This window comes from Mustela putorius, unplaced genomic scaffold (genome assembly GCF_011764305.1).
Source record: "Mustela putorius furo isolate JIRA1106 unplaced genomic scaffold, ASM1176430v1.1 tig00000450_pilon_pilon_pilon, whole genome shotgun sequence".
Lineage (NCBI taxonomy): Eukaryota > Metazoa > Chordata > Mammalia > Carnivora > Mustelidae > Mustela > Mustela putorius.
The window spans coordinates 12,152,388-12,177,069 of NW_025421385.1; the positions used below are offsets into that span (position 1 = coordinate 12,152,388).

General features: G+C 35.3%; 1 protein-coding gene across 12 annotated transcripts in view; it reads right to left on the bottom strand.

Moving 5' to 3' along the window:
- Positions 1–24,682, bottom strand: part of SCAF8 (SR-related CTD associated factor 8) — a 222,746-nt gene that overhangs the window by 141,336 nt on the left and 56,728 nt on the right. For 11 of the 12 annotated variants that reach the window (XR_001177198.2, XR_006606800.1, XR_006606799.1 and 8 more), the window contains 10 exons: positions 23,757–23,836; positions 21,900–22,017; positions 15,539–15,670; positions 15,155–15,267; positions 13,472–13,665; positions 10,024–10,124; positions 7,582–7,695; positions 5,839–5,995; positions 3,443–3,576; positions 1,724–1,868 (listed from right to left, as the gene is read on the bottom strand). Coding sequence is in view for 6 of the 12 variants with exons in the window: in XM_004778196.3 (XP_004778253.1) it covers positions 1,724–1,868; positions 3,443–3,576; positions 5,839–5,995; positions 7,582–7,695; positions 10,024–10,124; positions 13,472–13,665; positions 15,155–15,267; positions 15,539–15,670; positions 21,900–22,017; positions 23,757–23,836 (1,288 nt within the window). In the remaining 6 variants the exon portion in view is untranslated. The remainder of the gene's footprint in view (positions 1–1,723; positions 1,869–3,442; positions 3,577–5,838; positions 5,996–7,581; positions 7,696–10,023; positions 10,125–13,471; positions 13,666–15,154; positions 15,268–15,538; positions 15,671–21,899; positions 22,018–23,756; positions 23,837–24,682) is intronic. The other variant, XM_013048797.2, reaches the window with a different exon arrangement.

Sequence of the window (24,682 nt, forward strand, 5' to 3'; positions counted from 1 at the left end):
GGAGTCTGCTTGAACATTCTCTCCCTCTGCCCCTCCCCAGGGTTCCCTCTTCCCCCACCAAATAAAACTTTGAAGAAAAATAACAAAAAATGCCCACAACAAACCAGTGGCTAAAAATAACAGAAAAATAAAGATAATTCAACAAATGAATGCTAGGCAATGACTTGACAAAGTCCATGTGGTATGGTTTTTGAAATAATTCTTTAAAAATTATCTTCTGAAAGAGTGCCTGGGTGGTGGAGTTAGTTAAACACCCGACCCCTGGTTCTGGCTCAGATCACGATCTCAAGATTTTAAGATCACCACATCCACATCCAGTTTTGCACTCCATGCGCAGAATCCTTGAGTCTTTCTCCCTCACTTCCTCTGCCCCTCCCCCAGCTCTCTCTCTTTCTAAAATTAATCTTAAAAATTATCTTCTGAAAAATTTTAATTCAGATCCCACATTTTCATTGATTCCGTATCTGACAAGAGTAATTTCCCAATCTTTAACATGTAAGATAAAATAAGTTCTGCATCAATTTCAAATTATGTATTTAATTACAATGTGAAAATTTTGTTGTAAGACAAATAAATTACAACCATTCTGAGATAAGGTTGACAGTTTTTATGAATTCTGTTCAATTGGTAAGAACTTAAACAGAAATCAAAATACTTTTCTTCTTACAATATGTGAAGAGTTCATGAAGTTCAAGGAAAGATAAATATAGCTTTGAAAAACAATTTCTATCATTTGATCCCTGTGCCTCTCCCTCATTCTTCTAACCTCCCATGGTCTAAAACTTAAGAGTTCCATCCCTAAGCTATACAAGCTATTATTTATATTTAATTGATGTATGTTCAGTAATCTATAGCTTCTAAACTAGAAATGCTGACTCAATGAACTTTTATCAAAAATTTATAAGGTCAAAAAAAGTATTACAAATTCAATCAGCATTTTTAGATAGATTATAATTTCTTATGTCGAAATGAAAACTATGATTTTTAGGAGGAACAGTCCGTATATAAATTTAATGCATACTTCCTGATGAATGGGTGATAACCACAGAGAATTCTGATAAGAAAAATTCAACATAAATTTTAAATTATTTTAAAAGTATTTCAATGCTTTTACAGGATTCCATTTTTTTCTCTGTCGGTGCTGGTCCTTCAACCACCTGCATCACCTGGGAACTTGTCAGAAATATAACTGTCTTGCCCCACCTCAGGTTAGTAAAGCAAAAGGAAGCCAGGCCCAGCACTTTGTTTTTACTGTGCCCTCCAAGTCATCCCTATGTACGCTAAGATTTGAAAACTGATCACCTATAGCATCTTAACCTGGAAACATAACAATCTGGAGGACACTGTGGAGCGCCTGGCTGGCTCAGTAGACAGAACATGTAACTTGATTTTGTGGTTATGAGTTCAAGCCCCACACTGGGTGTAGGGTTTATTTAAGGAAAATAAATTAAAAATTTTTTTTTCTAAATGCATGAATGAATGATATTCTAAGTAGAGTACACATAGGATGAAAATTCCTGGAGTGCCTGGGTGGCCCAGTCAGTTAAGCATCTGCCTTCAGCTCAGGCCAACATCTCAGGGGCCTGGGATCGAGCCCCATGTTGGACTCCCTGATCAGTGGGGAGCCTGCTTCTCTCCCTTTCCACTGCCCCCACCTCCACCACTCATGTTCTTTCTCTCTCTCAAGTAAATAAAATAAAATTAAAAGATGAAAATTTCTTACCAGGAGGTGGCTGTGAAGGGTTGAAACTCGCTCGCAGAAAAGGTGGTGGAGGGATTGGACTGAATCCAGGAGGAGGAACCGGCATTGAGACAGGAAATGCTGGTGGGACTAGACTAACTGCAGGCACCGCTGGTGCTACTGGAATCTTTTATGAATAGAAAATAAAAAGCCCATAATCACTTTATCCATCGGCAATGATTACATCTTAGAACAACTAAAGATAAACAATTTCTATTTCTTTCTAAGAGAGATAACAAATACCATTATATTAAGTTGTTTTGTTATTTTCCTTCTTGCATACTTATAATTGACTCTAACTTGGGGTATAAGCAAGGCAGTATTATTCAAAAGACAGTATACATGGAGACTGAAATCCTACATTAAAATGACATAAAGTAATGGGCATCTGCCTGAATAGTGAGTATCATGATCAACTTTAAACTGTCACCTCCCACTAAGTTTGTAATACCCAGCTATGGTATGCAACCTAACCATGAGGAAACATGTCAGTAACTGTTTTAAAATGGTGGGATTTTCTACTCCTAGCAAAGGTATTTTCTACTCATCCTAGGGACAATAATTCCTAAATATTTACTTGTACTCTGGGTGTACCTCTTTCCTAAATTTCATATTGTCAATGGTCTATTCAACTTCATTGTCTGAAAAACACTCCAAACATCACTTATACAAAATTGAACTCCCAAATGTCTTTCCCATTCTCAGTTAAGGATAGCTTTGTCTTTCCAATTTCTCAAACCAAAAACCTTACCTCTTCTCTTTCTCACAAAAGTCTCATCATGCCACAAAATCAACACACCATCACGTAACCCCTAATTATCTGACCATTTCCCATTCTCTCCACTGCCATCAGTCTGTGTATCAGTCCACCATTAGCTCTCATCTGGATTGCTGCAACTGTCTCTTCACTGGTCTCCCTACTTTCATTAATGCCCACTAGTCTATTCTCAAAATAGCAGCTAGTGCGATCCTTTAAAACCAGATCTTTTAAAACCTTTAAAGCCAGATCAAGTCACTCCTTTCTTCGAATTCCTCCAATAATGCTCCATCTCAGAGTGAAAACCAAAGTCCTTCTAGAAGTCTCCCTCCCACTAAGCTGACTCTCATTCACTACACTTCTAGCCTATTTACTATTCCTGGAACACACCAAATACACTCCTGGCCTAGGGCCACCTTTGCACTGGCTGTTCCCTCTGCATGGAGCGCTCTTCCTCAGGTAGCCACATGGTTAATTCCCTCAGCAACTCTGAGTCGTCACCCAAATGTCACATTCTCGAGTGTGCTCTGACCATTTTATTCACAATCATAAGCACTTATCCAGGCACTCCTAATAACCCTCATAGTCTCTCTTCCTTCCACAGTATCTCACAAAATTACTTCTTTTACATTTTCTATCTCCCCTCTTGAAAACAAAAGCTACATACGGACAGGGGTTTGCATGATTTTCTTTCCACTAATGTAGCCTTATCCCAGGTACCTTGAACAGTGAATGTCATAGCAGCAGAACATGAATACTTGTACAATAAATAAGCATTTACATATAAATGACACCATTAAAAAAAAATTTTTCCCCAAAATTATTTGACAAAACTAATTTATTCTATTTTGGACAACTTCCTTCAAGTTTTATAAAGTAAATACAGGAGTAAAAACAGAAATGTAAGACAACACATTAACAATAACAAAACACCCAGCACTAACCTGTAACATAGCAACAGGTGGAGGAAAAACCTCTGCCTGGGTTGTGACCACTGTCTCTTTTTCAACTGGAGTTGGGCTCTGAGTTGTCTGGACCGTCTCTTTAACGGGTTCTGAGCTTTTCACAGTTTCCCACTCTAAACAAAATATTTGGAAATTGATTTCCTCTGGATTGGTGCAAAGTGCAAAATTTTCATTTTATTTCTACATATACATTTATTTCATCGCCACATCTTCATCTACCTTGGCAGATCTTTAAGATGTGTCCACAACTATAGGTGCCAGCAAAGTCTGATGAGAATACTAAGGAGTCCAAAGAAGCATAACACATGCCACAAATGAAAGATACTAAAATAATTAGAAGATATCATAGATATTATCTCAAAGGCCATCTGATATAGGAGGACCAAATCTTACCCTATATTGTGTCACAAGGTACAAGGGGAGACCGACAAGGAAAAGTATTAACCCAATTAAGAAAAATCTTTCTGAAAACACAACTATGCAAAAATAGAACAAAGAAGCTCTTGGTTCTTCTAATGGCTCTCCATCGCCCTCAGAGTAAAGATCAAAAGTCATTATAATGACTACTAAGACTATAATATGACTCTGTCTTCTGTACACCTGACTTTATCTCCTACTCCTCATTCCTCGCTAACTTTGCTCAAATCATACTGGTCTCATAATTTTTTAACAGACTTTGCACATACTGTTCCCTCTCTTTAGAATGCTTTCTCCAGAGAGCTGTACGTCTCACTCCTTCAAATATCACTCTCTCCATTACATCTTCTTCACGTAAAACTGCAACAGCTCCACACCCATACTGTCCTCTTTTCCCTGATTTTTCTTCTTAGAACTTAGCAACCTAGAAATATTATAGAGTTTATCCATTTTGTTTATTGTCTGTTTCTTTCCACTGGAAACACAGGTTGGCAAACTTTCCCTATACTAAGTATTTTAGACTTTCCAGGCACATGTTCTCTGTTGCAACTATTCAATTGCTGCTGGAAAAAAAAGTCATAAAATATAAAGTATTATAAACCATACAACTGAGTATGGTTTCAATGAAACCCTATAGAAGAGCTTGCAGTCAGGATTTGACCCATGGACTATTGACTGTCAACCTCTGTACTACAATTAGCACTCCAGGAGAGGAAGGATTTTTGTCTGTCTCACTGATATAATCCCAGTTCCTAAAATCATGGCTGGCAAACAATAGGAACTAAAGTATGTACTGAATGAGTAAGTGTTTAAGAGAAACATGAATAAAAAAATAAAAAATAAAAAGACTGACAAGAAGAAAAGCACTGAAAAAATGTTTGAAAATATTTGCACTGGCCTAAAAATGAATATATACTGAAAATTAGCTAGCTTACTTTGGTAAAAGAGCTAAGATGTGAAGAAATAAGCTATTTCAATTATTTTCAATTATTCATTTCAATTATTTTCTAAGTATCCATTTTAAGATTTCTTCTGGTTATAAATGCTAACTATTTTGTCAATTTATAACTGGTATTTTTATTTTATTTTATTTTTTTGTCAGAAAGAGCAAGCACAGGCAGACAGAGTGGCAGGGAGAGGCAGAGGGTGAAGCAGGCTCCCCGCTGAGCAAGGAGCCCGATATGGGACTCTATCCCAGGACGCTGGGATCACGACCCAAGCCGAAGGCAGCCTCTCAACCAACTGAGCCACCCAGGCGTCCCTATAACTGGTATTTTTAAAAATAAAAACACAAATTTAAAGAAACAGGCCAGATGATCATTTGGTTCTAAGCATTCTAGAACTGCATGAACCGGAAGTACAGCTCTCTAAACTAAGATTCTATTCCTGCCATTCACCACATGGATACTAACCAAAATAATTTTCTTTGAAGTCCTTCAAAGAAACTTCTTACGTTCCCAGTTCTTATTTACACTCAAGTAACTGAAATATTTAATTTAAAAGTCTCCACAGGAATGCCTGGGTGGCTCAGTTATTAAGCATGAGCCCAGAGTCCTGGGACTGAGCCTGCATCCGGCTCCCTGCTTTGCAGGAAGCCTGCTTCTCCCTCTCCTAGTCCCCCTGCTTGTGTTCCCTCTCTTGCTCTCTCTGTCAAATTAAAAGAAAAAAAGTCTCCATATATATAACTCTTTCTCTGAAACAGCAGAACTCTAAAAGACATACAGGAAAAATGCTACATTTACAGACTTCTAAAACACTATACTTTGACATTTAGGAAATAAGACACATTAAGCCTATATACCGGAAATGGCAGTGTTTTGTTTTTCTTTTCCTCTTTTTGGGGCATAGAATCCAGAAATAAAATAAGCACAGTTCACCTTATCATGCACAACTCTCATCAATTACAACTTTTTAAGCCTAGTTTTTTTAAACAACAAAACTACCCTTAGTGCTCTTACCAGTATTTACAGTTTCCTGGTCAATCATGCCTCCTTCTGCAAAACCTTCCAAGTCATCCACTTTAACTTTCTCCCATGGTATATATGTAACTCCAAGATCCACATCCCAGAATTGTTTATATTCTGTTTTTACACCTTTGTTTAAAGCCCAAGCAATCTATTAGGAATGAAGAGAAGAAAACAGAAAGTTCAGGTATACAGTTAAAAACCAGATAAAATTATATGCAAACAATATAAATACAAATAAAATTATTTGGACAAGGACGCCTGGGTAGCTAAGTTGGTTAAGCAGCTGCCTTCACTTTGGGTCATGATCCTAGTGTCCTAGGATCGACCTCCTCATCAGGCTCCTGCTTGGCAGGGAGTCTGCTTCTCCCTCTGACTCTGCCTGCCACTTTGCCTGTCTGTGCACTCTGTCTCTCTCTGACAAATAAATAAAATCTTTAGGGCGCCTGGGTGGCTCAGTGGGTTAAGCCGCTGCCTTCGGCTCAGGTCATGATCTCAGGGTCCTGGGATCGAGTCCCGCATCAGGCTCTCTGCTCAACAGGGAACCTGCTTCCTCCTCTCTCTCTCTCTCTGCCTGACTCTCTGCCTACTTGTGATCTCTCTGTCAAATAAATAAATAAAATCTTTAAAAAAAAAAAACTTAAAAAAAAATAATTAGCTAACAAGCAAAGCATCACTTGATGCTAGAAAAATAAGAGTAGCCAAGTTTTTCCGTGTATCTCCTGTTTTTGTTTTTAAAATAAAGCCTGCATTAGATAGCAACAGCATTTATAACATGGTATTTATTTCCACTTTTTACTAAAACTAAAAAACACACTTCCAAAACAATCCAAATCTACTTTTCACCATAAAAATGTCAACCTACATTAGTAATAATTAGAGTAGTTGTCATAATTTAAACAGTATCTTGGTAGTCCTGGAAAGGAGACACTTCACACAGAGGAAACTCTCTGCCATGAAACGACAAAACACTGTCTACCTTGGAAGTTGTTTTTTTTTTAATTTTTAATTCAGTTGCAGAAACTGACAAAATAAATCAAGTGCAGAAATAAAATGTAAATTAGTCACAAGAAGTAAAAATAAACATTAAATATACAATATACAAATAAACATACACAGTATGTTTGAAATATACAATAAACACTCAGTTTAAAGATTAAGAGGAAAAAAAAATACTTATTAATAAACCCTTCACAGTAGCCTGGGTTGTACAACATAAGATGTTAAAAAGAAGGAAATAATAATATACTTAAGTGGTATAAATTAGGAAGCATTAGGAGAAAGTAGTGAATAAAAGGTAAGCTTATTGGGGTGTCTGGCTGGTTCAGCTGGTGGAGCATACAACTCTTGATCTCAGGGGTATAGGTTTGAGCCCCATACATTGGGTGTGGAGGTCACTTATAAATGAAAGAAAGAAAGGAAATGAGAAGAGAAGAGAGGAGAGGAAGGAAAGCGAAAAGAAAGAAGAAAAGGAAAAAGAATTTGTAAAGAAAGTTCTACTCATATAATGGTGCCCTGGTTGAACAAGAGAACTAGAAGTGTGATTTCAAAGAATCATCTGACTAAAGTTTTAGTTACTATTTTTAACCTATTTCTAATTCTATAACTCAACAATACTGAAATAATAAGCTTTTCTAGAGGTTTTTCCTTATTATCAAAAAAGAGGATGTATCAAACACAGGAACATTCCAATAATCCAATGAAAGAAGAGCATGGCTCCATCCCCTCCAATCTCACCTTAATGACCTTAGACCCAATTTTATATGATCCGGAACTAAGTTTCTGAAGAGCCCGAAAAGCATCTTGTCGATGAACCATGCAGACGTAAGCACAGCCCCTGGGAGGAATCATCTATTAAAAAAAATTTTCTTTAGAAACAGTAAACATGAAGGCATTCATTCTGACATTATTTTATGGTTTTAATGAAACAGATCACTTAGACTATTAAGACTCAATGGTTTTTCCCTTTTCTTTTTTGGCTGTTTATTGGTATTACCCATGTACAACTAATTACTTAGTTTAAAAAAGAATTCTAAATTTGGTTGGGTCTCATTCTACATCATAACATAAGCAAAATCGTGACTATCATATGTCAAAGTTTGTCTAATACACAGTATATACTGTAACAAAAAGTGTAAAAAAGACATGTATACAACACAACCAGATAAAAAGAAACCAATACTGCATGGCCAACATATTTGAAAGCATGTAATTTATTCAAATAATTGAAAATATTTCAAATTTTCCAAATGTCATACTGAGTAACGTCAGAAAGATTTTTGTTTGGGGGAAGTATCCTATCCTTAATATAAAATCTATAATCTACAACAAATGGTGACACTAAAGCTTCACTATACAAAATTTAATTTTGCCCAAGTGCTTCTGGACAAAGCTTTTAACACAAATACGAAAACAGCCTTAGTGTTTTCACTTTCACTCAGAGTTCATGTCAAGCTAGTTTCCAAAACTTGAATACCAAACTTCTCAAAAAAGAAGTCTAACCCCCTACACATTTCTTTCTCTTCTGCAATATAGACCCAACTCTTTATCAATGCACTGAAAAATTGTCTTCCAGCTTACTAATGACCCCCTAAGTGTTAAATCAAATGAACTTTTTACTCAGTCCTCGACCCCCCCCCAACCAAGTGAAAGGTTTATAAATTTTCCATCAATTTTTCAAATTCTGGATTTTATCATTAGCCATTCAATACATTTCAGTTCACAAAATAACTCAGTACCTACTATTTGTTAAGTACTATGCTCTTAAAAGGTAATACAGAAGAGGCAAACTAATACCCAAAAGACTACAGAACAAAGGCCAAAATGTCACACTTAATAGGACTATCCAAATGCTGCTTGGGTTCAGGATCCATCCTGAGCAGTGATTCTTGACTTTGCATTAGAATCACCTTGTAAACTGTGGCACTTTCATAAGAATTTAAAGAGAATGATCTTGGGCATCCCTATTCTTTCAACTGTCAACACATTTCTTACGTCTCAGGGGAAAATAAGAAAAAAAATTCAGAGGTTACATGATCAATCAAGGACTCTGGAAGATAATTTATGTTTTGACAGATGAAATTTTAAAAGACAAAAGAGTAAGAAAAGCCCACAGCATACTCCTAGTGTAGGGAGAGGAATACAAAACTCCCAAGTTAAAACACTCAACGAATCAACTATTTATTGTCTGTGCAACTCAGGCAAATCACTGAGTTTCCTCACTGGTAAAAAGCAATGGGAATTACTTAAGCAGCTTCTTGTGAGGTTCCAATGAGATCATGTATGGTTGAAAGTAGTATACGAAATGGTCAAACAATTCAGTAAAGAATGCTCTTATTAATAAGGAAAAGTCAAGTTTGGTCATGTAAGGATCTAAGATTAGAAAGGAAAGGCAGCCAATTTCCTGGTAAAAAAATGTTGAAAGTCCAACAGACAGAAAAGTAACAACAGTGAATAAAATCATAGGGTTAATGAATCAGGCTTCTGAAACAAATTTCTATAAAGATTCCATGACTTAGTTTTAGCCCTAGGGGGTGGGAGAGGGAAGAGACCTTCAGGAAGAATGCTCAAAATGCTCAAAAGAGACTGGATGGAGCAAAAGTGCTGAAAAAAATCAAGCTGAGGAGTGAAAGAGTTGCGCTCAAGTTCAAAGTCAAAAGTCAAAGACAGATTTTCTTGTCACTGTTTTTCTCTCTCCTCTTGAGAGAGGGAGAGATGGCGAGAGGAGCAAGGGGACTGGTAAAGATTGGGACCCCAAGTCCTATTGTGTCTCCACTACTATCTATGTACTCATGTGTAGGTGATTACAATTCTCTGGGACTCAGTTTCCTCATTTTCATTATGAAAAAAGGGGGGGGGTGTAATTAAAATAAGTCACAGATAGGGTTTCTGCTAACCCAAACACTAGATGCCTTTAGGAACCAAGTGCTAGCTATACTGCTGTAACACCCCTAAGAACATTCATTAGAATTCCACTAAAAAAGAAAAATTAATTATGGAGAATAACAGGAGCAGAAATAAACATAGAAATGATTAAAGTCAAATAATCCTTATAAGGATGTGCATTATTAAAGGCAGATACTCTACTGGGCTCATTAGGAATCAAAGTGACTCTCTGACTGATAATCCTCTATATATATATTTTTAACCTTTAACTATCGTATAAGAGGTGATACTTACATTAATGGATTCAATTTGTCCAAACTCTTCAAACAGATTGGTTAAATCTTGCTGGGTTGCCTTCTTATCCACCTGACCAACCCACAAAGTAGTACTACATACTGTCAAGACATTAAAGAGACAAATGACCTAAATCACGCAGACACAGCTATTTCTTTCAAGCAGCTCAAGAAAAAGCACTAATAAATAAGATTTAAGCTGGATATTTAAAACACTTAGGTGACATTTTTATCTGTTATACTTAAAATGAACTAAAATCTCAGATGTTCATCTATACCTACTGCAAATTCAACCTCCTGTTTGTTACCTGATCTCAAGCTTGGCTGCATACTTTAATCACCTATGGATACCTGGGTGTCACCCTAAAAGATGAAGGGCTATGGGGTACAACAGGTTGGAACTGGGAATTTAAAATTCTGTATGTAATTCTAATATGCAACAAAGTCACAAAAACACTTTTCACTACAATCCTATCTCTGCACCTTTAATCGTCTGTGATGGAATGATTAAGTGAATGTTTCTTCCTCATCAATAGTTAAATGTGAAAACAGCACCTTATTCTTAAATCATGTGCATGGAGATACATGGGGGAAAAGGCTAAATTTGAACTCCTTAACTTGTCTCCATGAAAAACTTAAAAGATATTTTAACTGCAGGAAGTACTTCCCTTTAACAAACAGACCTACACAGAAGACCTGTCGCCTACTTTAAGCTGTACAGTTCATGACTCCAGGAACATTTTCTTTTCCCAAAAACACTTGCAAAATATTAACAACAGCTGATATATTTGCGGAGTTTAGTAAGTCTAGATTTACATCAATGGCATTTTCCATCCTTTTGATGATCTTTTATCTATTACGGGGCAGGCCTCCAGCATGTTTTTTTCTAGAGCTAATTTAACCCCACACTAGTGACTACTGCAAGATCTCTACAGAACGAAGGTTTTTCAACCAGGTTTCTCTACTCCAGCTGGTTTTAACTCAAAGGTCTTCCAGACCTGTGTTAGTTTTAAGAATCATTCAACCAGGGCGCCTGGGTGGCTCAGTGGGTTAAAGCCTCTGCCTTTGCCTCGGGCCATGATTCCAGGGTCCTGGGATCCAGCCCCACATCGGGCTCTCTGCTCAGGAGGGAGCCTGCTTCCTCCTCTCTCTCTCTCTGCCTGCCTCTCTGCCTTCTTGTGATCTCTGTCTGCCAAATAAATAAATAAATCTTTAAAAAAAAATAAAACATTCAACCAACAGATTCTCTGGTAATGTTCTTACCCTATTTCTTCTTTGCCTCACACAGTCTCACCCTATGTACATATAATTTAATATTCAACCAAAGTCTCAAGGTGCAATATATTAGTTTTACTCTATTGCTGTAACAAAGTACCACAAACTTAGTAGCTTAGAACAAAAAAACATATTCTCTTAGAGTTGTGGAGGTCTAAAATGGATCAACAAGCTGGTATTCTTTCTGGACACTCCTAGGGGAGAATGTGTTTCCTTGGCAAACTGCCTACATTCCTTGGCTCATGACCCCAACTTCAATCTTCAAAGCCAACAGTGGAGCATTTACCTATCTTCATCTTTCTTCCATCTTCACATCATCTTTTCCCTCTGACCCTCTTGTTTCTCTCTTACAAGGAAGGCCCCCTGGATTACACTGAGCTGTTCTGGATAACCCAAGTTAATCTTCCCACACCAAAATCCTGATTAATCACACCATGTGATGTAACATATTTACAAGTTCCAATAATTTGGCTATGAACATCTTTGGTCCTGAGGACCACTATTCAACCTACCACAAACCCTCAGCAAATTTTTAGACCTCTTTCACAATAGGTCCCACCACTTCATTATTCTTTCTACCACATCACAGCTGCTTTAATCTTCCTGAAATATGTTCCATGTTTCCCCTACTGTTTCAAGGTAGTCTCGCCACAATTTTTCTCACAGAGAACTTTTTTTTTTTTTAACCCAGAAAGCAATAATGAATCTCCCCCATTCCATGGCTGGTGGGCAGGGTGTGTGTGTGTTTGTGTGTGTGTGCACACCACAACGAAGACGACGACGATGGACGGACACTGATTCCTGGAATATTACTGCTTGTTGATGTTCCATATCCACTGCACTACTCATGAAGATTCTGTGTTCAAAGGACCAATGTAGGGAAATACTACCTTCTGTGTTTAAAATGCACTGGGGCCACATGAAATTGCTTTGGAGTAAGGAGAGTTTTGAGGCAAATAATGAGGGATATACTTTCACTGTATTTTCTTTTGTGCTTTCTGAATTTTCTTTTTATGGTGTTTGACTCATGAAAAAAAAACACAGCAACAGAAAATAAACTCCATGGTGGATAACTATGTAAAAGGTGGCAGCTATAATATGGTAAGTGAGGAACTAAATGGAAGAGACTCCACTTAAATCCTAAAATGGGTGATTCTGTATGTCCTAATGGTATCATGAGAAGGGAGGCACAGCATAGATTTTATGGTCAGATCTTTGATGTTACTTCTTTATCAGATAGCACTAAAATGTTTGAATTTGGTCTCTCACCCTAAGGAGATAAACAAATTTTCAGACTTAGGGATATCAATATTATTAAATTAGCACTGGCTCTCACAATCAGGTAAGATTCTGGAAAGATAGCCACAGCTTGCTGAAAATGCCAGAACTTAGTAAGTGGCTGGATGTTGCTTTTAATTATAAGCCTGGGTATCCAGGATGATTCAGCAGTATAAATTATACCAATTATTTATCTATCTCCATAGCAGAAAGAGTTTGTTAGCAGACTTTCAGAAATTAGACAACCTGATCAGTGTTCAGCTCTTGGCAAAGAATGACATTTCGCCCCATTTTATGCACTTTGCTCATCTGCAGTAGGTCTGTTCACCTTAGAAATCCTAACACACTAGAAATTCACAGAAATAATCTGGTACTACTTACATTCCTGCAGAGTAAACTCTCCTTCAAACTCTCACTATTAACAAATTTGTTCTAATTATACATTACCAATTAACATATAAAGGAGGGAAAGTTTGTACAGTGGGAATCTCTCTCTTGGTGCCAATGCAGTAATTTACAATTAGCTTTAAAATCTATATGCTTCCTTCAATAATTACTCCCCAGACCTGGTGGTCAAACTTGGCTATGACACTCTGAATAGAAACCACAGAGTCTATGTAAGAGACAGTAGGCCTAGTCCACTTTATATGTTATGAGTCAAGTTCTATATGTTCCAATTTGTGTTTAAAAAAAAATCAATTCTCAATGATCTTAGTGTTTCATAAGAACCTGTTCTTCCTTTTTCTTTTCTCCTCTATCACTTAACAAAAACCAAGAATAAAATCATTCATTTACTAAACTACTTTTCAATTTCTAGGTCTAAAAATAGTTGACTCTAGCAGTTAATGATTTTAACATCCATTGAAACCAAAGCTTTGTAAAACTGTGTCACTTACCACTCAATGTTTTCGAGCGAACTGGAGGCAATCCCTTCTTCTGCCGTTCTTTCTCCCTTTCTCTCGCTCTCCTTTCACTTGAGTAGGAACGTGATGACTTCCTCTTTCTTTCTCTAGAGCGTGAGCGCGATCGCTTTCTGTGTTTACGTTTTCGAGAACCAGACCGTGACCGAGACCTTCGTTTTCTGGGTGATCTACCAAAAAAAAAAAAAAAATCTTATTTTACTTCTAACAACAGTATTATTCTTCTGTCAAACTTCTCACTTATAGGTAAGGGCGTGGGAGGGACACACACACACACAAAAGGTTGTTTTATATTTAACTACCTCTTAAAAAATGTTTAAGTAGAATGAATGAAGTATCAAACATGCATTTTTCTCAAACCTATGTATTGCTCAAGCCCATACTGTAATAGATGTTTGTTTGCAATAATTTGTACTGATACCAGGTAGAAGAGAATCAGATTCTATCCAGTAAGTAGAATCCAGTAAGATTCTATCCAGTAATCCTTACTTTCTTTTCTTTAGTGTCCTCCAACTCATTTTTCAAGAAAGAGTCAAGAATAAGAATGAAAGACTAAAGAAAATTTAAAAATCCTTAGGTGATGAAGACACTATACTCTTAAAATTAGGAAACAGAAAATGTTTCCAACAGGGCATTAGGCCACTAAAGAATTCTGCTCTAAGTTTTCAACTTCTAAAATTTCAAAGTGCTTAACTTTAAATACAGGTGTTACTGAAAGTTTCTTCTTTTCCTATCAACCATACATCATTGTACTGCTTCAAAATGCTTAATAAGGAGGTTTGTTAAGACAAAGAAGCTGTTAAGATTTTAGCTCTAACACTGTATTTGCTTTGGCTAGATTACTCACTGAGCTGAGATGGGTTTATAGAGAGTAGAACTCACAGGCTCTCATTTAAAAAGAGGTAAATACAAATAACTTCTTGAAACAAGTAATAAATGGCTAGTAAGTCATTAAAGATACTGCCCTTCTTCCAACATATACTTGCTCAGATTTTCAGGGATATTCACGTGCAGACAATAGGTTATATTAATATTAAAGACTAAGGACTTAAAGTTTTAAGACAATTTGTAGCAAAAACAATATATATAAACTACATGAGAATTACCAGGTTAAGGAAACCTCAACTCAAATTTGAATACGCATGTACATTAATGAGATTTAGCCATGCTGAAAAGTTAACAAAGAAAACCGTAAGATATACTTTATAATAATCTGATACTATGCTTAATATTTATAAAAAAAATTCTTGTAGTTTTATTTTTATGATCACTTTTGGTATTATTATAAGATGAAATAAAATGAAATACAATAGAATTTCTAACACCGTTCCTCTATATCTTGACTGAACAGTTTTCAGAGGCAACAGTATCCTTAGCTGCATATAATCAAAATATTATTAACTAAAATCAGGTATAATCCCAAATCCAAGTCTTGTGATACGGTTCATTGGCTACAAATAATGTATAATATTCAAATAATGGCCACAGATATACCCAATTAAAAGAGGACAAAGAATTCTTCTGTTTTTGAAATTCTGAATTACTTCTTTCTGGACAGTATGTCACTTTAAGAAAAACATTCCTTTAATCTTGATATAAAGAAACAGAGCCCACTTTTGAAAGTTCACACACAGCTACTCTTAAATATTATTGTAGAACCTTGAACGAGATCGTGAATGTGTTCTTGATCTTGAGCGAACAGCCACTTTCTTTGCCTCTTGTTCAAAGATCTCCTCTTCCACTCCATCTTGCCCTTCATCAATATCCATATCCTTGAAAATAAAAAAAATAGCAAATAAAATGGCTTACTGGGATGCAATATATACTTAAAATTCTGCCTTACAAAATATTCACCATAGCACCATTAATGCCTAGTATTAAGTAACATGGTCAGTATAGACCTTAAGTGTGAGGAAAAATTTAGGACATTATCATTATTTTGCATAAAGTATTTTACATAAAATAAAAACATTTACCATATTTTATAATATTTTCCTCTAAATAATTTAGAATTTATGACCTAGAAAAACAAGAACTTTTTACCTGTTGCTGAATATCTATAGAATCATCCAAATTCGCCTCAGGTTCAAGGAAATGCTGCTGACTGCTCCCTTGTGATGGTGAGGCAGAATGCTCTGATCCAAATGTTCCCTCCTGACTATCCTGAGGGGTTGCCTATTGAGAATGTATACAAACACACAAACATTAAGAAACCATGCATATTATTACAACAGAATTTAAACATGCAAACGTCACAATTTTTAAAAAAGTTTTAAAAAGGAGCCCAACACAGATAGAAATCCCACATTAAATCAACTATAATCCATCTAAAATCACACTTTTGTACAAATCCAAGTTTACTTAAGAGCATGGGACACCTCTATAAAAGAGGGAGAAGACTCTATTAGAATGGTTAAGATCAAGTAGCTCTTCAAATAAATTTTTAATTGTGGAAAATATAATCATTATACTTCTAAGAATAAAGGTATTACATCATAAAAGATATGTAATAGCACAAAGTTAAATGAATCTAGAATTTCAACAGCAATCAGCATTTTTATAAAATGCTATTAATATTTTAATGTGAAAGTACTTTACATTAAAGAACTAAGTCATACATTAATGTGTAGAGGCAAAACAAAGCTCAAATATCATTATCAAATTAACTGATCTAGTAAAACAGTTCTCAATTTGGGCTTTCTCAACCTGTATTAGGAAGTACTCTGAAATATGTAATATATTTCAGAAACTAGTAAGAGTTAGGTAATGAAGACTAATTAAAGGAATACTTAAAATTTGAACCCCCCCTTTTTTTTGCTGGGACTACATGTATAGCAACTCAATACAGTCATACTACTTATACTTAATAGTCTGAATCCAATTTAGCAACTGCATATACTATGGTGTTAACTAAAAATAAGAAAACTAATTATGAAAACGTCTTCCCACATAAACTTTTCTAAAACATCTTTGCAGGTGTTCAAGATTAATAAAAATAGTTAGGGGTAGTACACAAGCTGGGAGATACTAAAATAATTAACAGAGAAGAGTAACTCAAAAATACTAGTCCCTCGTTACAAACTCTGTGATTGTGAACAAGTTACTTGAATTGTGAAATTCAGTTTCTTTATCTGTAAAGCACGGTGACTACAGACAATATTATAAACTTCAAAGCTGTTAAGAGACTAGAGCTAACTGTTCCCACCACAAAAAAATGACAGTTTTAGGACATGAGAGAAGTGTTAGCTTACTGCAATATATAAATGTATCAAATCACAATGTTGTACACATTAGTTATGTATCTCAGTAAGATTTTAAAATTCTTATTCTAATGACATCTATCTGAAAGAAAAAGCATAAAAATTAAGAGCCAAAAAGAGCATTTAAAGAACTGTTCCAAGTTTCTCACTTTATAAAGGAACAGGTTCTCTAAGAACAAGTAACATGACCAAGGTTTAGAAATAAATGAAAAGCTAAAGTAGAAGAGACTTCTGTGAAACAACTATTACATGCCACAGTACTGGCCAAAACATCAGTAAGCAACCACTCTTACCAAATAAAGCAAACACATTTTAAGCAAAATCCTGGCTTACATCTTTAAAAGTATAGTAACAACAGAATTCTTAACACAGAAAGGGAATTTTCAGCTCCATCTGGAATCTAACTGGTCCTCAAGTTAGTACGCATATATTCTTCACATCATATTTTTCTTGCTTCTCCATTTATCTTAAGTTTCATATTTCCCCCCACCCTTGTTTTTTACCCTTATTTTCCTATTTAATGATTAATTCTTGGTATAACCAACCAAGATCCACTGCAATTAATTTTAGTATTTGAGTTTTACCCATTTGGAAAGACTGTAATTTCATAACCTTTATCCTTTGACTTTTTTTTTTAAAGCTTTATTCTTTCTTAGAGATCTTCTGAAGAACAAAGAGAAAATTTACTTCAAAATTCAACTAAGAGATGCCAGGGTGGCACAGTCAGTTAAGTAACTAACCAACTCTTGATTTCTGCTTACGTCATGATCTCAGGGTTTTGAGGTAAGCCCCCACTTTGGGCTCCGCACAAGTGCAAAAGCCTGCTTAGGACTTTCTCCCCCTCTCCCTCTGCTCCCTCTGTGCAGTCACGTGCATGGGCTCTCTCTGAAAATAATGACTATTAAAATAAAAATAAAAATTCAAGTAAAAATTATCCTATTACCATGCAATTAGCATTAGGTCCATTGGACCCTTTGCTGTATCTAAGACATGTTGTGAGATTTTAGAGTTCTTATCATCTTAAATATTGAAACATTTTGCTATTTCATCATCCCAAGAATTATTCTGTTATTATCCATCGATTATTCCCAATTATTTCAAGAAAGACTAAAATAATACAAAAAAGAAAAAGGAATGTAATTGCTAAGAAGGGTGATTCAATAGTGAAATAAAATCATTATCACCCAGTTGTACTGCATTACCAAGAAAGTAAAAACAAGGCCGGAGACACTATCTTTGTAGTCTGCTTTGTGCTTTCCTGGAAACATAGTTGAATAGATTTTTCCATTTCTGTACATAATGGTAAGGAGAAGAAAACTGACAAGAGGAATATATTTCATAATTAGTAAACAAAATAGTAGAACATGATGCGAAAAAGAACAGCATTCTAGATTCTAATGATTAGGTATTAGTTTAATACCTAAGTGAACTATGAGTTTTCAGATGATCATAACCTAAATGTATTTCTCAAACTCCGAAACTTATGGCAGAAAAATGTGTCTCTAGGGACAAAAACCGGGTCTTTCCATCCACTTAGTCAGTTAATAGGAAGGACTTTATCTTGCAGTATTTTGCAACAAGAATCCAGATTGTTCTATTTTGCTAAAAGAATGTGTGACATTTGAATTTAATGGACACAAAAATGTTGACTACATTTCAATTATGTAAATTAAAACTACTCATCAAGTATTTCCCCCTATCTCTTTTAGTCTCACTTCTGTAAACTGTGAGATGACTTCACATCTATTTTAAAAGGATCCATTGGACCCAGGTGGCAAATGATAGCTTTACTGATAACACTGGTAGACATCCTTAGTATATATCCTGGGATACACTTCTAGTTTCTTCAATGATGTCCTCATTGTAAAGCATCAATACTGAAAAAATAGAAGACAGAACACTGAATACTGAATAAAATACTGAAAAAATAGAAGGGTAACAGCAGCTAGCAGAGACTTCTTTCAAAGTTGGATTAACACTCACAAAGTGTCACATTTTGATCAGTTATAGACCCATGTTCCTCCATTTTTTTCTGTGTAAGTGACAAGAAACACTGTTGAAAGCCTTACTGAAATTCACGCATGCTAGGCTATAATCCTACAATTGCAGTACCATGAAATAGGATTTATGTGAGCTGAGATATCAAATCACTTAAAGCAACTCCAGGCTCCTAATATTATCACCCATCTTAAGTTTTATCATGTTCAATTCTACTCTTTCCATTATAAACTCCTATATAAAAAAAATATTGAATCAAAGTAAGTTACATATGATAGCTCTTCATTATTAAGTGGCTGTATTTTCCACAATCTTTCTATTCCTAACATTCTTTCAAAAGCCCTTTTTTATCAGTCCTACCATTTTCATTATCAGTATTTTGAGCTATAGCTTTCTTGACATCTTTTGAATATCCTGATAAAACAATTATCAATATCATGAACTAGAACTTACTTCAGACAAGGGCAATCATTCTCTTTCCAACAGGACTATTACTCCCTTCATAATTTAGCCACTCCTTGAAGTGCTCCGTTTTCAGTGGTTTTCTATTGTTAGGGATATTAGGTAACAACTCACATGCAGGTGTGGTCAGGGCTGCAATGAGTAGGGTGCCGCTGGCAATCCCACTCCTTTCTTTAAGACACCCTAAGAACGTTTAAGTGGCCATAAGGAGCTCACTGGTAAACAAATATGCTGGCAATCCCACTCCTTTATTTAAGACACCCTAAGAACTTTTAAGTGGCCATAAGGAGCTCACTGGTAAACAAATATGCTTCATTTTTCTGCATTATTTCACCTTATCTTCATCATATGAAAGCAACGGGTTTGGTAGAGCCAATTACACAATTTATTAAATTTAATGGTTATGCTGCTGATACACTACTTTCCAATTGGAAATCTGTCACAGGTTTTGAACACCATCTACCTGATTAATTAGAAAAGTTTCTTTTCTTTCACCACTCCCTTTCTTCAACACTCACTTTTGAACAAAAGCTTTTAACAACATCTAACTCTTTCAAAAGGATCTTATTTTCTTAAAATTTTGAGATTATGTATTAACTAAGCCCAGAGCTCTGTTTTTCTTTGGTTGGTGAGATTCTTAAGACCGAATAACCCTGAAAAATGGAATGGGAGGAAATGAGAGATGCAAACAAACCATGAGCGATTCCTAATCATGAGAATATTATGGGAATATATGGGATTATATGGGAATGAGGGTTGCTGGAGTGGAGGTGGGTGAGGAGATGGGGTAACTGAGTGACAGGCATTAAGGAGGGCACATGATGAAATGAGCAATGACTGTTACGCGTAAATGACAAATTCCCGAGCTCTACATATGAAACTAATGCTGTATTATGTGTTGACTAACTGAATTTAAAGAACAAAAAAGAACAAAAAGAAAAATTTTCTCTCAAGTTCCTAGGAATTTTCACTTCAATAATTTGGTGTTAATTTTAAGAATACTACTTTGATTTTACCGCTTCTACTACAACTCCTGAAGGGAAACTGGAACTAAGACAATTAAAATTGCCAAATTTACAGATGGGATGAATCTGCCATTTGATAACCTCTTCCATCACAATTGCCCCCTGCCTCTCTAACAGCTCTGAGGTTTTTTAATTACATGACTGACAACTTGTTTCTTTTCATTGATTTACAATTTATGTTTTTCTTTAAAAACGTCCAAATGTTCTACATTTGCTCTACCTTTAAAGTTCCTGAATTCTCAGGCAGATATATCTACCTGACATGAAATACTGTAGTAGTAGATGTATCTACTCCAACCATTTCTATCAAAATTATTCCTTCAAAACAAGATACAGAATTCCATTCTCATAATACAAGTATATGTTCCAACCTTAGCAAATACCATTAATATCATTTTATGCTTACTATCTGGTTTAAAAGGGTAAGTTCAGACCCCAGCAGAGTCCAAGGTTTGTTATCCCTTTAAACTAAAATAACTTTTCTCTCTCCTTTACTTCCACTGTTCTTCACCTGTACCTCTATTACAGAAACTAGAATTCTGCCCTGTGTTCATACAGATGTACATGTTCCATTAGAGAAGAGATTGTTTGAGGCCAGATGCTTTTTTGTTCACCTGTGTTCATCTGTGTATATATCATTTGCCTAACAACACACTGCTCATACTTTAAAAAATGTGTGGAGTATGACTTAGTTAAGTTTTGGATATAAGGAAGAAGTGAGACTGGGCTGAATTTGAAAACACTCATGTTCTAAACAGTTTATATATGCAAGTATTTCTCAAATGGAGGAAAAACAGGCTTTGTAATGGATTAACCCTGCCTTTGAAGTCTGACAAATTTTGTCAATTCTAAAGTATGATTCTTCTTCACACATTATCATCCCTGTAATTTATTAAGGTTCTTTTAACTCTGTAAGATGTACTTTTGAAGTGATTAAAAATTCTTAGCTGTACATAAAATAACAGTGTGTCTTGGAGTGCCTAGGTGGCTCAGTGGGGTTAAGCCTCTGCCTTCGGCTCAGGTCATGATCTCAGGGTCCTGGGATCAAGCCCCGCATCGGGCTCTCCGCTCAGGAGAAAGCCTGCTTCCCCGCCTACTGGTGATCTCTCTCTCTCTCTCTCTGTCAAATAAATAAATAAAATTTTAAAAAAAATTATACATAAAAAAAGACAAACAGTGTGTCTTAAGACTAATTATACATCTGATTAGCTATACAGTTTTGCGATGGATGTTTAATTTCATTACAGTACAATGGAAGGCAAAATGCTATCTCATAGCATTAAATGTAATGCATGCCTCCTAAACTTCCTGCACACAGCAGCAGCCTAATTAAAGGAGTAATCTATTTTGCCATCATCACTCTCAAGAAAAGCAAAATCATCATGACCTTGCTTGACAGGGAACTGAGCGGAGAAAAGCACATGGAGTTTTAAGTTGTAATACCGAAACACCACCTCTGTTTTCTGTTCTCCACTGCTAGTATACCAAGCACATGTATATATCCAGAACACATTCTGGTAACAGAAAAGACTATAAATGTTCTGAAAAGGCTGACCTTCCTAGTACTAGAACTGAAGAAAAATCACCATGCTTGAAAAACACCACTTTATAGAATGTAGATAGCAATAACTCTAAAGACCACAAGATGGAGTTATAAACCTTTTGAGGCTGTTGCTGTTCTAGGAGCTGCTGTCTGAGATGTTCAAGGTTTTGCTGCTGTAGTTGTTCAGCTATCTGATGAAAAATGGAATTGTTCACAGATTCTGAAACATGAGAACTAGAAGGAAAAACAAGTAGAAATACATTTTAAAACACAGTAAAGATAATACAAAATAACTGATTTTAACCTCCCCCATGCCAATTAAATGAAACAGACTCTACTACAATGTTTACTTTTGAAATATTAACAGAAAATAGAATACCTCAGAACATTAATATGTTAAAAGAGAAAGATACTCTCCAATAATCTCTCAACAGGTGGATAACATATTAAAGATATTCTGATGGAAGATCTGTTATAATGGTCTCACACTATTAAATACATATAAATTAGTATTTTTTACATTAGAGTACTTTAAGAAAATTTCAATGAAACATATAAAAACAGTTAAAACTATCTAAACATTGTCACTTTAACTCCTTCTCTAACTATAAGATAGTGGGAGAAATGGTCTATCAATCAGTACATGTGAAATCAACAATTGTAATTGACCATAAACTTTACAAAACTAATCCGCTTTCTTTAGAAAAGCATTCACATTATTAGGTATGTTAACAGAAACAGTACTTAGATAAGAGGAAATAATAATTTAACTATACTCTGGGAAATTCACACCTGGAATACACCTGGAATTCTGGGTGCCACAAGGTAAGACATGAACAAAAAAGAGGGCATCCCAAAAGGGGCAATCAGGATGGTGAGAAGTCTTGAAACAGTTGAAAAAAAGTGTACTTCATCTGGAGCAAATAAACCTAAGGGGAAGAATGATACCTAACTTCAAATATTGTAAAGGCTAGGTCTCAAAAGATAATGGAGCAAATTTGTTTCCTTGCTTCAGAATGCAAAATGGATCAGTGTGTATAAAGTAAATCAAACAGGATTCAATTAACAAAGATTATTTAACTTGTCATCATAGAAGGCATTAAAACATTATAAAAATATCCTATCAGAACCATTAAAGGAGATTCTTACGTTGCTCAGGACACTAATCTACACAATCTCAAATATTTCTCCTCCAATTTTGTAATTCATAATCTAAAGTGTTATATTTTAATTTTTCAAGTAAAATCTCTTTATCAAAAGGACATATGTATTTTCTGTATTATATAAATATATTTTAAGACATATTATCCCAATATATAAAATGAATGGGCTCTGCTTGAAGCAAGACTCCGGGAGGCACTCCCTCCATTGATCACCCTCCATCCTCCCTCCTGCCGCACCCCCACTCTCCAACATCCTCTCCCCCACTGGTCCTTTCTCAAACCTGCAAGAACCTAAGGCTGCACAGAATTGCTTGAGAAAAGAAGAAAATCGCTGATCTAAATAAAAAGGTACAATCCATTATCTTTGAGAAAAACAAAATCCCTATAGTCCCAATCCTTACTTCTGATTAGTATGATTCACTCCCAGAATTCGGGAGAATTCCTAGAAGTGGACACCGACACTAGAAGCAAGCCTCTTTCCTATTATTTCAAATATTCTTACAATTGAATAAAATGCCTAATATAGATATAGAAAATATCGCAACTATATCAACATCTATCAATTCTCCTATAAAAAAATTTGATATACCCCAATTATTTGCAAAGATCTGAGAAAGGAGCCAAAATAAATAGGGAGGCAACAAGACAGCAACTCTACCATCTTTCTGTAATGTTAGAACTCAACAGCCTGAAATTTTATCCCCACTTATTCAAAGTATACTTGGTAGTTCAGACAGCAATGTCCCATCCAATGTTTATAACAATAATGGAAAAAATTATGGAAGTAAAGAAAAAAAAAACAATTCTTACAGTTGAGAGGCTGAAATCTCCTTTTTGGGTTCTTCACTATGCTCAGAATCTTCCCCAAAATCAAACCTATCCATCAACTTCTAAGTCAGCAGGGGGAGCGGGTGGGGGGGAGGGAGAAAAAGACAAATTAAAAGGGGCTTCACACAAAAATAAGTAACAAATGCTATTCTGAATGTCAATGTCATCCCATTACTTTACTTCTATCACATTAATACATAAATGTTTTATATAATTTTATGCTACATTATAATAAAGAATTTGAGTCAATCTTTAAAGTACTTTGACGTACACTGCCTTATATAACAAATCACAATACAGGATAAATACTAATGCTCTACAGAAGAGAAGATGGGATTAAAATAATTAAATGGCTTGCCAATAGTAACAAAGCTTGATTTAAAAAAACATCTAGGTCTGTAATCAGTGGATCTATTCCTAGTACATTTCTCTTCTTAGGATGGTCAACTGTCTTCCCAAGGATCAATTTAAAGGTTTTTATGTGGTTTAGCTTAACTGAGTCACCCAGGTGACCCCGTATGGTTTAGCTATTAAATTTTCAATTAAGCTAACAGATAAAAATGTCTAAGTAGTATAATAAATCGCTATTTATTTTCCTAAAAATATATAGTAGCAGAAACAAAAATAATACGTGTAACACTTCCAAGATATTTTAATGTTCTCATAATTAATAAGAACATTGAGGCAATCCTACTACAAATTATACATGAAAGATTTTCAACTTTAAAACCACTATCCTTTATAGTTAGGCCTAATTTATAAAGCACAGTGGTTTTAAAGTTGAAAATATATATATTATACAGTAGAGTACATACTGTGATTGTTCCATAATAAAATACAATGTACAGAATTAGAATCCAAATGATTGCATATAGACTTTAATACTTCTTAGAGAACAAATCTGGTAA